This window comes from Panulirus ornatus, chromosome 19 (assembly GCF_036320965.1).
Source record: "Panulirus ornatus isolate Po-2019 chromosome 19, ASM3632096v1, whole genome shotgun sequence".
In the NCBI taxonomy this organism is placed as follows: Eukaryota; Metazoa; Arthropoda; class Malacostraca; order Decapoda; family Palinuridae; genus Panulirus; species Panulirus ornatus.
In genome coordinates, this window is record NC_092242.1 from 29,555,140 (window position 1) to 29,569,421 (window position 14,282).

General features: G+C 41.5%; 1 protein-coding gene across 1 annotated transcript in view; it reads right to left on the reverse strand.

Annotated features, from left to right (window-relative positions):
- Nucleotides 1-3,838: 3,838 nt before the first annotated feature.
- The window catches only part of LOC139755684 (apicoplast pyruvate carrier 1-like), a 222,822-nt gene continuing 212,378 nt past the window's right edge, over nt 3,839-14,282 (reverse strand). The window contains exons 11-12 of the mRNA XM_071674331.1: nt 7,410-7,509; nt 3,839-3,944 (exon numbers count right to left, since the gene is read on the reverse strand). Of these exons, the coding sequence (XP_071530432.1) occupies nt 3,907-3,944; nt 7,410-7,509 (138 nt within the window). The 3' untranslated portion in view covers nt 3,839-3,906. The remainder of the gene's footprint in view (nt 3,945-7,409; nt 7,510-14,282) is intronic.

Genomic DNA, 14,282 nt, shown 5'->3' on the forward strand with positions numbered 1-14,282 from the left:
CCTTACGTTACTTACTCGATCAAACCACCTCACACCACACATTGTCCTCAAACATCTCATTTCCAGCACATCCATCCTCCTGCACACAACTCTATCCATAGCCCACGCCTCGCAACCATACAACATTGTTGGAACCACTATTCCTTCAAACATACCCAGTTTTGCTTTCCAAGATAATGTTCTCGACTTCCACACATTCTTCAAGGCTCCCAGGATTTTCGCTCCCTCCCCCACCCTATGATCCACTTCCACTTCCATGGTTCCATCCGCTGCCAGATCCACTCCCAGATATCTAAAACACTTTACTTCCTCCAGTTTTTCTCCATTCAAACTTACCTCCCAATTGACTTGACCCTCAACCCTACTGTACCTAATAACCTTGCTCTTATTCACATTTACTCTTAACTTTCTTCTTTCACACACTTTACCAAACTCAGTCACCAGCTTCTGCAGTTTCTCACATGAATCAGCCACCAGCGCTGTATCATCAGCGAACAACAACTGACTCACTTCCCAAGCTCTCTCATCCCCAACAGACTTCATACTTGCCCCTCTTTCCAAAACTCTTGCATTTACCTCCCTAACAACCCCATCCATACAAAAATTAAACAACCATGGAGACATCACATACCCCTGCCGCAAACCTACATTCAAAAATGCAAAAATAGGTATGTTTGAAGGAATAGTGGTTCCAACAATGTTGTATGGTTGCGAGGCGTGGGCTATGGATAGAGTTGTGCGCAGGAGGGTGGATGTGCTGGAAATGAGATGTTTGAGAACAATGTGTGGTGTGAGGTGGTTTGATCGAGTAAGTAATGTAAGGGTAAGAGAGATGTGTGGAAATAAAAAGAGCGTGGTTGAGAGAGCAGAAGAGGGTGCTTTGAAATGGTTTGGGCACATGGAGAGAATGAGTGAGGAAAGATTGACCAAGAGGATATATGTGTCGGAGGTGGAGGGAACGAGGAGAAGTGGGAGACCAAATAGGAGGTGGAAAGATGGAGTGAAAAAGGTTTTGAGTGATCGGGGCCTGAACATGCAGGAGGGTGAAAGGCGGGCAAGGAATAGGGTGAATTGGATCGATGTGGTATACCGGGGTTGACGTGCTGTCAGTGGATTGAATCAGGGCATGTGAAGCGTCTGGGGTAAACCATGGAAAGTTCTGTGGGGCCTGGATATGGAAAGGGAGCTGTGGTTTCGGGCATTATTACGTGACAGCTGGAGACTGATTGTGAACGAATGAGGCCTTTGTTATCTTTTCCTAGTGCTACCTCGTACACATGAGGGGGGAGGGGGATGGTATTCCATGTGTGGCGAGGTGGCAATGGGAATGAATAGGGGCAGGCAGTGTGAATTGTGTGCATGGGTATATATGTATGTGTCTGTGTGTGTATATATATGTGTACATTGAGATGTATAGGTATGTATATTTGCATGTGTGGGTGTGTGTGTGTGTACATTGTGTATGGGGTTGGGTTGTGCCATTCCTTTCGTCTGTTTCCTTGCGCTAACTCGCAAACGCGGGAAACAGCGACAAAGCAAAATAAAAAAAAAATAATATATATTCATTATTATTATTATTTTGCTTTGTCACTGTCTCCCGCATTAGTGAGGTAGCACAAGGAAACAGACGAACGAATGGCCCAACCCACCCATACACACATGTATATACATACACGTCCACACACGCAAATATACACACCTATACATCTCAATGTACACATATATATACACACAGACATATACATATATACACATGTACATAATTCATACTGTCTGCCTTTATTTATTCCCATCGCCACCTCACCACACATGGAATAACAACCCCCTCCCCCCTCATGTGTGCGAGGTAACGCTAGGAAAAGACAACAAAGGCCCCATTGATTTACACTCAGTCTCTAGCTGTCATGTAATAATGCCCGAAACCACACCTCCCTTTCCACATCCAGGCCCTACAGAACTTTCCATGGTTTAACCCAGACGCTTCACATGCCCTGGTTCAATTTATTGACAGCATGTCGACCCCGGTATACCACATCGTTCCAATTCACTATTCCTTGCATGCCTTTCACCCTCCTGCATGTTCAGGCCCTGATCACTCAAAATCTTTTTCACTCCATCTTTCCACCTCCAATTCGGTCTCGCACTTCTCCTTGTTTCCTCTACCTCTGACACATATATCCTCTTTGTCAATCTGTCCTCATTCATTCTCTCCATATGACCAGACCATTTCAAAACACCCTCTTCTGCTCTCTCAACAACACTGTTTTCATTACCACACATCTGTCTTACCCTTTCATTACTTACTTGATCAAACCACCTTACACCATATATTGTCCTCAAACATCTAATTTCCAATACATCCACCCTACTCCGCACAACTCTATCTATAGCCCACGCCTCGCAACCATATAACATTGTTGAAACCACTATTCCTTCAAACATACCATTTTTCTTTCCGATATAATGTTCTCGACTTCCACACAATTTTCAATGCTCCCAGAACTTTCGCCCCCTCCCCCACTCTGTGACTCACTTCCGCTTGCATGGTTCCATCCACTGCCAGATCCACACCCAGATATCTAAAACACTTCACTTTCTCCAGTTTTTCTCCATTCAAACTTACCTCCCAACTGACTTGTCCCTCAACCCTACTGTACCTAATTACCTTGCTCTTATTCACATTTACTCTCAGCTTTCTTCTTTCACACACTTTACCAAACTCAGTCACCAGCTTCAACAGTTTCTCACCCGAATCAGCCACCAGCGCCGTATCATCAGCAAACAACAACTGACTCACTTCCCAAGCCCTTTCATCCACAACAGACTGCATGTTTGCCCCTCTCTCCAAAACTCTTCCATTCATCTCCTTAACAACCCATCCATAAAGAAATCAAACAACCATGGAGACATCATGCACCCCTGCCGCAAAACAACATTCACTAAGAACCAATCACTTTCCTCTCTTCCTACTCGTACACATGCCTTACATCCTCGACAATAGCTTTTCACTGCTTCTAATGACTTGCCCCCATACCATATGTTCTTAATACCTTCCACAAAGCATCTCTATCAACTCTATCATATGCCTTCTCCAGATCCATAAATGGTTCATACAAATCCATTTGCTTTTCTAAGTATTTCTCACATACATTTTTCAAAGCAAACACCTGATCCACACATCCTCTACCACTTCTGAAACCACACTGCTCTTCCCCAATCTGATGCTCTGTACATGCTTTAACCCTCTCAATCAATACCTTCCCATATAGTTTCCCAGGAATACTTAACAAATTTATACCTCTGAAATTTGAGCACTCACCTTTAACCCCTTTGCCTTTGTACAATGGCACTATGCACGCATTCCGCCAATCCTCAGGCACCTCACCATTAGACATACATACATTAAATATCCTTACCTACCATTCAACAACACAGTCATCCCCTTTTTTAATAAATTCCACTGCAATACCATCCAAACCAGCTGCCTTGCCGGCTTTCATCTTCCACAAAGCTTTTACTACCTCCTCTTTTTACCAAATCATTCTCCCTAACCCTTTCACTTTGCACACCACTTCGACCAAAACACACTATATCTGCCACTCTATCATGTAACACATTCAACAAACCTTCAAAATACTCACTCCATCTTCTCACATCACCACTACTTGTTATCATCTCCCCATTTGCCCCCTTCATCGATGTTCCCATTTGTTCTCTTGTCTTACGCACTTTATTTACCTTCTTCCAAAACATCTTTTTATTCTCCCTAAAATTTAATGATATACATATACATATGCTATAAGCCACTGGTAGAGCAAAGGAAAATAAAAATCAGAAATGGAATTCTTTTTTATGAATGTGTTTGTCTTTGGTACCAAGGATGTAGAAACTCTCTACTTTGGTGCTTCAGAGACCATCAGGAATGCAGAAGGTGAGGATCACACCTGTATGAAGAAAGCAATATTCTATCATATCATCATTATTTTTGGTATACATGTATACCACTGATTTTCTGGCACTCTTGGTTCCAAAGCTTGCCAGATTAAACATTTAGATGGACCAACCATAATAATAATTCATCAACACACCTCTAACCCACTAATTATACATCTCCCATGTGTCCTAAGTATACCATAGACTGCTAAAAATTTCAATTACATAAATATTAAACGTTTGAGCACCCTAAGATGGTAAGTTTGTCCTCAGATTGTTTGAATCCTATGGGGTCTTCTTCATCTTCTGTTGTTAGTGTTTTCCTATGTGTGTATTGCCAGAATAAACCAGTTTCATCTGCATGATACACCACTCAGGACTGAGGTGCTCATCACAAATTCATCTACATACTCATCAGCTCCTTTGTGGTTTGCAGACCACTTTTCCCCGCACACTTTATTCATGGAAATTTCATGACACTTCTTGAATCTCTGAAGCCATCATTCACTTTAGTCATGCTCATGTTTAATTTAAGTTCTTTATGGAGCAACTTAGCCTGGCCATTATCATGCTACCTGACAAGTCCACTCCATCACTCCAATGCTGTCGAAACTATTACATCACCACTCTAACATGCTCAGTACTCTTACCATCTTTCATAGTTTTTCTAATAGTCATTTGCTTCTTGGAATCGCTGTCTGCAGAGAATTTCAATATTTTCTCCCTTTGCTTATTCATTTCATAAACAGTTGATGAACCAATACTGTAGACATCACACAGCTTACGCAAAGAAACACCACAGTCCATTCTTTCAAAAGTTCTACTTTATCTTGGATCAATATGGAATGGTGTCTATGTTTGACACCACGACTGACTCTCTCATATGTCTTAGAAACCATAGCTAGGGTTAAATTCAAGCAAAATTAGCAAAGAATCTCACAGAATTGCGGTATCACCATCAACAAGTGCTGTGTAAAGCATGTAAATAAGTGCACCCTACACACAATGTCATCTATGGGCACCCAGTAAACTAGTCTGGTGGCCACGGTAATTTCAAATTCTCTCACGTAATTTTGTCCAGACTAAAGGAGGTGCTGAAACATACTGCTGTTCATATTCAAAGCAGGCATGTCTATGTATGATTAAGATTTCATATATTGATTAGCAGCTGTACTGATTTTCAACTTCCCTTAAATTTTCATCTCATGTATAGACCAAAAACACTTTTAGAACTAATGAATGCACACCATATTCAAAAGATCGTTGATGTACCTAAACTACTATTAATATCTTAAAGTGCAGTCCTCATCAACACATTCAATACCTGATATTTATGCAGTTAAAGATGGAAGAGAGGATATAATATTTAAGCCCTATCTTGAAACACTTTTATGTGAACCTGAAAAAGGTACCCAAATAAAAATACATATAAATTCTTGTTACTTATTTCCTATCAATTCAAATTTCTTTTCTTTCTTTCTTTCTTTCATACTTGTTAGCTGTTTCCTAAATTAGTGAGGTAATGTCAAGAACATATTACGAAAAGGTCTCATTTGTTCATATCCATTCTCTAACTGCCATGTGTAATGTACTGAAACTGCAGCCCCCTATCCTCAACCAGCCCAGTAGACTTTGCCGTTGCTTTTCCATCTACTTCATATGCCCTGGTTCACTCCACAATGACAGCACCTTGCTCCCTGCATATCACATTACTCTAATTCACTCTTTTCCATTCACATCTTTCACCCTTCAGTATGCTCTGGCCCAAGCATTTAAAATCTTTTTCACCACATCTTTCTATCTCCAATTTGGTTTCATCCTTCTCCATGTGCCCACTCATTCTCAACAAATATCCTCTATTTCAGGACAACCTCTTCAGTTCTCTCAATCATACTTTTCTTATTACCACATTTCTCTTTAATCATATAATTTCTTACTCAATCAACCCTCCTCATACCACACACAGTCAACAAACATCTTATTTCCAACAGATCCACTCTCTTCCCTGCAATCTCATCTATAGCCCGTGCCTTGCATCCACACTACACTGTCAAGATTCTTATACCTTCAAACATACTCATCCTCATCCTCCCAGATAGTTACTTCTCTTTCTACACATTCCTCAACGCTCCCTGACCCTTTGACCCCTTACCCATCTCATGACTCGCCTCAAATTCCACAATACCCCAGGTATCTTTGAACACCTCACTTTCTCTAAACTTTTTCCATTCAAACTTAACTACCAATCTATCTAGCTATCTATCTATCTATATCTCTGATGTCTGTTCCCAACTGGAACTCCCTCAATGAGGTGGCCATGGCAATAAAGTCTCCATAACTAGGTAACTCCAGTGCCGCTTCATAGGCTTTAGTGCCTCAACCTTAACAGGCCAATGGCAGAAGGCAACTCTAATGCTCCTGCCTAATGTTTCAACTAACTACTACCTAATGTTTCTATTTAATGCTCCCGCCTAAATGTTCCTACCTACTACCTACTAACATTTTGTCAAAAGGCAGGGCTAGCACATAATGCTCACCACAAGAAAATTCAGTTACAAAGAATGAGCTGTGTGAATTAAGTGTTGTCAAGTGTTTTATGTATGACAAGGAGATATCTTTTATTGTGAGCAGAATACCAGTCGTCCAAATGTGGATGAGGCAGAAAGAAAAGACAGTTACCTGGGTCAGAGGAATACAGCTTGATAACCACTGAAGTACTGGCTCATTACACAGCTGTCACTAACCCTCTTGACATCCAGGAGGGTAGTTCTGATGTTATATCTCCCTGGTTGTTGGCTGCCTATCAGCTACTACCTACTACTATTCAAACTCACACCCAAACTAACCTGTTTCTCTTCACTGCTACACCTGTTAACCTTGCTATTATTGACATTCATCTTTCTCCTTTCACACACTTTCCCAAATTCAGACACTAATTTCAGTAATCTTTCACTCAAAACTGCCACCAGTACTATCAACAGTAAAAAAGAACTGACTGACAAATTACACAGATAGGGTGCCATCACAAACCTTAGCTACAGATCCACCTTCACCTGGAATCACTCACCTATTTACACACATGCCTTACTCTCTTGATAAAAATTCCTCTGCTTCTGGAAGCTTTCCTACCACACCATATATTCATAACACCTTCTAAAAAGAATCTCTATCAACCATGTCATAAGTTCTCTCCAGCTCTATAAATGTCACTCACAAATCCTTCTGTTTCACATTCTTTAAAGCAAACACATGATCCATACATCTTGTACAACTCCTAAAAGCATATTTTTCTTTTCCAGCCTGATACTTCGGTCATGCTACCAACCTCTCAATCAACACTCTTCCATACAAGTATTCAGGTACACTCAAGATATTTTCAATGCTCTGTTCAAGCTACCACACTCTCAATCAATGCTCTTCCATACAAGTTACCAAATACACTCAACAAATTTTTCCTTTAAACTGTGTATACTCACTAAAGGAAATGATACCGGAGATGGTGAGAAAGCAACCACTGTAGCCAACAGCATTCAACATCAGTTGGTTAACAGCAGCCATTAATGGTCCAGATATAGTCTGTAAATCAGGGACATCTGATTAATCTCCAGAAAAATCTATGTTTTTACATACACATTTTTTTTTCTCTCCAAGGTGGTATCCTGCAAGCCTTGAAAAAATCTCTTGGATCTCAACAGTTTAGAAACCAATCAAACTCATATTTCTAGTGAGGTGAATGCCTCTTACCCCTCACAAACTAGCTATCTACTAAGCGCCAGTGGCATATTGGTTTGGCTAGGTCCACCCACTGACCAATCATCAACCTCAAATCAGCAATGATTCCATCATACATGGGTTATTGGTAATATCCTTCCTCATAATTCTTGGAAAACAGATATCATTCTAGGTGTGGTCACCATCAATAAAGAGAAAAGAAATTTCAAAGATGAAAAAGTAGAATGGGAAAAAATGCTTCAGGACACCCTCTTGAAAAGGAACAGTCTTTCATGCTTCGTACGTTTCACTACAAGGTTGACTCCTCCCATGAACCTTGACAGCGCACCAACATAGAGGTGGAGGGTTAAAGGAAACTTTTTCAAAAAAGAAGATAAAGTAATGCCAAAAAACATTCCCTAAACAGTCATCTTCAAGCACATTAGGGTCTGTTTGCTCTAGGAGCCATTATAGAAGGATTTGTGAAATCTACTGTGAAGGAGTCAGAACCATAGAACACTAAAAAGGATGGAGAACAAAGAGAACAAAATGGAAAGAGGAACAGTTTAACATGAAATGCTAAAAAACAAGAGCTAAAGAATGTAAAGTGGAGGAGGTACAAACTTCGCTGCAGCCAAACGGCATAAGAAGATCAAGAAATGAACACTGAAAGGTAAGGATGGAGGAGCAGAAAGAATCTGAAAGGATAGTCAACAAGGCAAAAGACAATTCATTGCTTTTCAACATGTTCATCAGGAGCAAACTATCATTTAAAATGCATCTAATCAGAACTAATTAATTCAAAGGGAAAAACTAGTCAAGAAGAAAAGAAAATATGTGAGGACCTACATGACAAATCATAATGTGTTTTCACAATAGAGGATGATACCTCTCCAGAGCTTGCAAGGCTGGAAGGGAAAGGAGTCTTAGAAAATATGAAAATGAACAAAAATGATATAATCAGACTAACAAAACAACATAACCCATAAAAAAGTCCCATGGACCTAAAGAAGTCCCCCATATGAGTAGAAAGAATACAGACTCTGTTTATTTATGATAACTGAGACGACACAGGCAACTGAGGCCCCAGTCTGAGCCATCTTATCGAAGCTAAATTTTTTTTTTTTTTTTTTGCTTTGTCGCTGTCTCCCACATTTGCGAGGTAGCGCAAGGAAACAGACGAAAGAAATGGCCCAGCCCACCCCTATACACATGTATATACATACGACCACACACGCAAATATACATACCTACACAGCTTTCCACAGTTTACCCCAGACGCTTCACATGCCCTGATTGAATCAACTGACAGCACGTCAACCCCGGTATACCACATCGATCCAATTCACTCTATTCCTTGCCCTCCTTTCACCCTCCTGCATGTTCAGGCCCCAATCACACAAAATCTTTTTCACTCCATCTTTCCACCTCCAATTTGGTCTCCCACTTCTCCTCGTTCCCTCCACCTCCGACACATATATCCTCTTGGTCAATCTTTCCTCACTCATTCTCTCCATGTGCCCAAACCATTTCAAAACACCCTCTTCTGCTCTCTCAACCACGCTCTTTTTATTTCCACACATCTCTCTTACCCTTACGTTACTTACTCGATCAAACCACCTCACACCACACATTGTCCTCAAACATCTCATTTCCAGCACATCCATCCTCCTGCGCACAACTCTATCCATAGCCCACACCTCGCAACCATACAACATTGTTGGAACCACTATTCCTTCAAACATACCCATTTTTGCTTTCCGAGATAATGTTCTCGACTTCCACACATTCTTCAAGGCTCCCAGAATTTTTGCCCCCTCCCTCACCCTATGATCCACTTCCGCTTCCATGGTTCCATCCGCTGCCAGATCCACTCCCAGATATCTAAAACACTTTACTTCCTCCAGTTTTTCTCCATTCGAACTTACCTCCCAATTGACTTGACCCTCAACCCTACTGTACCTAATAACCTTGCTCTTATTCACATTTACTCTTAACTTTCTTCTTTCACGCACTTTACCAAACTCAGTCACCAGCTTCTGCAGTTTCTCACATGAATCAGCCACCAGCGCTGTATCATCAGCGAACAACAACTGACTCACTTCCCAAGCTCTCTCATCCCCAACAGACTTCATACTTGCCACTCTTTCCAAAACTCTTGCATTCACCTCCCTAACAACCCCATCCATAAACAAATTAAACAACCATGGAGACATCACACACCCCTGCCGCAAACCTACATTCACTGAGAACCAATAACTTTCCTCTCTTCCTACACGTACACATGCCTTACATCCTCGATAAAAACTTTTCACTGCTTCTAACAACTTGCCTCCCACACCATATACTCTTAATACCTTCCACAGAGCATCTCTATCAACTCTATCATATGCTTTCTCCAGATCCATAAATACTACATACAAATCCATTTGCTTTTCTAAGTATTTCTCACATACATTCTTCAAAGCAAACACCTGATCCACACATCCTCTACCACTTCTGAAACAAAGCTAAATATCATTCTATATTTATAATATCTGATCGCTGTTTCCCCGGTCAGCAAGGTGGCACCAGGAAACAGACAAAGAATGGCCCATCCACTCTTATATACACATATATATGTGGTTCCGGTGCATTACCATGACAGATAGAGACTGAGTGTGAACGAATGTGGCTTTTTGTCTTTTCCTAGCCCTACCTAGCAGGGAGAAAGGGGGATCCTATTTCATGAGTGGCGGTATGGCAACGAGAAGGAATAAAGGCAGCAAGTATGAATACGTATATGTGTATCCCTGGGGATAGGGGAGAAAGAATACTTCCCACACATTCCTCACGTGTCGCAGAAGGCGACTAAAGGGGATGGGAGCAGGGGGCTAGAAACCCTACCCTCCTTGTATTTTAACTTTCTAAAAGGGGAAACAGAAGAAGGAGTGACGCAGGGAGTGCTCATCCTCCTCGAAGGTTCAGATTGGGGTGTCTAAGTGTGCGTGGATGTAACCTAGATGAGAAAAAAGGAGAGATAGGTAGTATGTTTGAGGAAAAGAACCTGGATGTATTGGCTCTGAGTGAAACAAAGCTCAAGGGTAACAGGGAGGAGTTGTTTGGGAATGTCTTGGGAGTAAAGTCAGGGGTTAGTGAGAGGACAAGTGCAAGGGAAGGAGTAGCACTACTCGTGAAACAGGAGTGGTGGGAGTATGTGATTGAGTGTAAGAAAGTAAACTTTAGATTGATATGGGTAAAACAAAAAGTGGATGGAGAGAGATGGGTGATTATTGGTGCATATGCACCTGAGCATGAGAAGAAAGATCATGAGAGGCAAGTGTTTTCGGAGCAGCTGAGTGAGTGTGTTAGTAGTTTTGATGCACGAGACCAGGTTATAGTGATGGGTGATATGAATGTAAAGGTGAGTAATGTGGCAGTTGAGGGAATAATTGGTGCACATGGGATGTTCAGTGTTGTAAATGGAAATGGTGAAGAGCTTGTAGATTTATGTGCTGAAAAAGGACTGGTGATTGGGAATACCTGGTTTAAAAAGAGAGACATACATAAGTATACATATGTAAGTAGGAGAGATGGCCATAGAGCGTTATTGGATTATATGTTAATTGATAGGCACGCAAAAGAGAGACTTTTGGATGTTATGTGCTGAGAGGTGCAACTGGAGGGATGTCGGATCATTATCTTGTGGAGGCGAAAGAGAAGATTTGTAGAGGTTTTTAGAAAAGAGGAGAGAATGTAGGGATGAAAAGATTGTTGAGAGTAAATGAGCTTGGGAAGGAGACTTGTGTGAAGAAGTACCAGGAGAGACTGAGTGCAGAATGGAAAAAGGTGAGAACAAAGGATGTAAGGGGAGTGGGGGAGGAATGGGATGTATTTAAGGAAGCAGTGATGGCTTGCGCAAAAGATCCTTGTGGCATTAGAAGCGTGGGAGGTGGGCAGATTAGAAAGGGTAGTGAGTGGTGAAAGGAAGAAGTAAGAATAATAGTGAAAGAGAAGAGAGAGGCATCTGGACGATTTTTGCGGGAAAATAATGCAAATGAGTGGGAGATGTATAAAAGAAAGACGCAGGAGGTCAAAAAAAAAAAGGTGCAAGAGGCGGAAAAGAGGGCAAATGAGAGTTGGGGTGAGAGAGTATCATCAAATTTTAGGGAGAACAAAAAGATGTTTTGGAAGGATGTAAATAAAGTGCGTAAGACAAGGGAACAAATGGGAACATCAGTGAAGGGGGCAAGTGGGGAGGTGATAACAAGTAGTGGTGATGTGAGAAGGAGATGGAGTGAGTACTGTGAAGGTTTGTTGAATGTGTTTGATGATAGATTGGCAGATATAGGGTGTTTTGGTCTAGGTGGTGTGGAAAGTGAGAGGGTTAGGGAAAATTATTTGGTAAACAGAGAAGAGGTAGTAAAAGCTTTGCGGAAGATGAAAGCTGGCAAGCCAACGGGTTTGGATGGTATTGCAGGGGAATTTATTAAAAAAGGGGGTGACTGTATTGTTGACAGGTTGGTAAGGTTATTTAGTGTATGTATGATTCATGGAGAGGTGCCTGAGGATTGGCGGATTGCATGCATAGTGCCATTGTACAAGGGCAAAGGGGACAAAGGTGAGTGCTCAAATTACAGAGGTATAATTTTGTTGAGTATTCCTGGGAAATTATATGGGAGGGTATTGATTGAGAGGGTGAAGGCATGTACAGAGCATCAGATTGGGGAAGAGCAGTGTGGTTTCAAAATTGGTAGAGGATGTGTGGATCAGGTGTTTGTTTTGAAGAATGTATGTGAGAAATACTTAGAAAAGCAAATGGATTTGTATGTAGCATCTATGGATCTGGAGAAGGCATATGATAGAGTTGATAGAGATGCTCTGTGGAAGGTATTAAGAATATATGGTGTAGGAGACAAGTTGTTAGAAGCAGTGAAAAGTTTTTATCGAGGCTGTAAGGCATGTGTACGTGTAGGAAGAGAGGAAAGTGATTGGTGCTCAGTGAATGTAGGTTTGCGGCAGGGGTGTGTGATGTCTCCATGGTTGTTTAATTTGTTTATGGATGGGGTTGTTAGGGAGGTGAATGCAAGAGTTTTGGAAAGAGGGGCAAACATGCAGTCTGTTGTGGATGAGAGAGCTTGGGAAGTGAGTCAGTTGTTGTTTGCTGATGATACAGCGCTGGTGGTTGATTCATATGAGAAACAGCAGAAGCTGGTGACTGAGTTTGGTAAAGTGTGTGAAAGAAGAAAGTTGAGAGTAAATGTGAATAAGAGCAAGGTTATTAGGTACAGCAGGGTTGAGGGTCAAGTCAATTGGGAGTCAAGTTTGAATGGAGAAAAACTGGAGGAAGTGAAGTGTTTTAGATATCTGGGAGTGATTTGGCAGGGGATGGAACCATGGAAGCGGAAGTGAATCATAGGGTGGGGGAGGGGTCGAAAGTTCTGGGAGCCTTAAAGAATGTGTGGAAGTCGAGAACATTATCTCAGAAAGCAAAAATGGGTATGTTTGAAGGAATAGTGGTTCCATCAATATTGTATGGTTGCGAGGCATGAGCTATGGATAGAGTTCTGCGCAGGAGGGTGGATGTGCTGGAAATGAGATGTTTGAGGACAATATGGGGTGTGAGGTGGTTTGATTGAGTAAGTAATAATAAGGTAAGAGAGATGTGTGATAATAAAAAGAGTGTGGTTGAGACAGCAGAAGAGGGTGTTTTGAAGTGGTTTGGTCACATGGAGAGAATGAGTGAGGAAAGATTGACCAAGAGGATATATGTGTCAGAGGTGGAGGGAACGAGAAGTGGGAGACCAAATTGGAGGTGGAAAGATGGAGTGAAAAAGGTTTTGAGTGATCAGGGCCTGAACATGCAAAAGGGTAAAAGGCGTGAAAGTCATAGAGTGAATTGGAATGATGATGTATACCGGGGTCGACGTACTGTCAATGGATTGAACCAGGGCATGTGAAGCATCTGGGGTAAACCATGGAAAGTTCTGTGGGGCCTGGATGTGGAAAGAGAGCTGTGGTTTCGGTGCATTATTACATGACAGATAGAGACTGAGTGTGAATGAATGGGGCCTTTGTTGTCTTTTCTAGTGCTACCTCGCACACATGAGGGGGGAGGGGGTTGTTATTTCATGTGTGGCGAGGTGGCGATGGGAATGAATAAAGGCAGACAGTATGAATTATGTACATGTGTATATATGTATATGTCTGTGTGTATATATATATGTATACGTTGAGATGTATAGGTATGAATATTTGCGTGTGTGGACGTGTATGTATATACAGGTGTATGTGGGTGGGTTGGGCCATTCTTTCATCTGTTTCCTTGCACTACCTCGCAAACGTGAGAGACAGCAGCAAAGCAAATTTAATATAAATAAATAAATAATAAATATATCTTTTCTCATTCATACTATTCGCCATTTCCCACATTCGTGAGATAGCATTAAGAACAGAGGACTGAACCTTTGAAGGAAATCCTCACTTGCCCCCCTCTCTGTTCCTTCTGGAATATTAAAAAAGAAAGGGGAGGATTTCTAGCCCCCGTTTCCTCCCCTTTTAGTCGCCTTCTACAACACGCAGGGAACACGTGGGATGTATTCCTTCTACCCTATCCCCACTGTAATTCCATCCAAACCCGCTGCCTTGCCGGCTTTCTT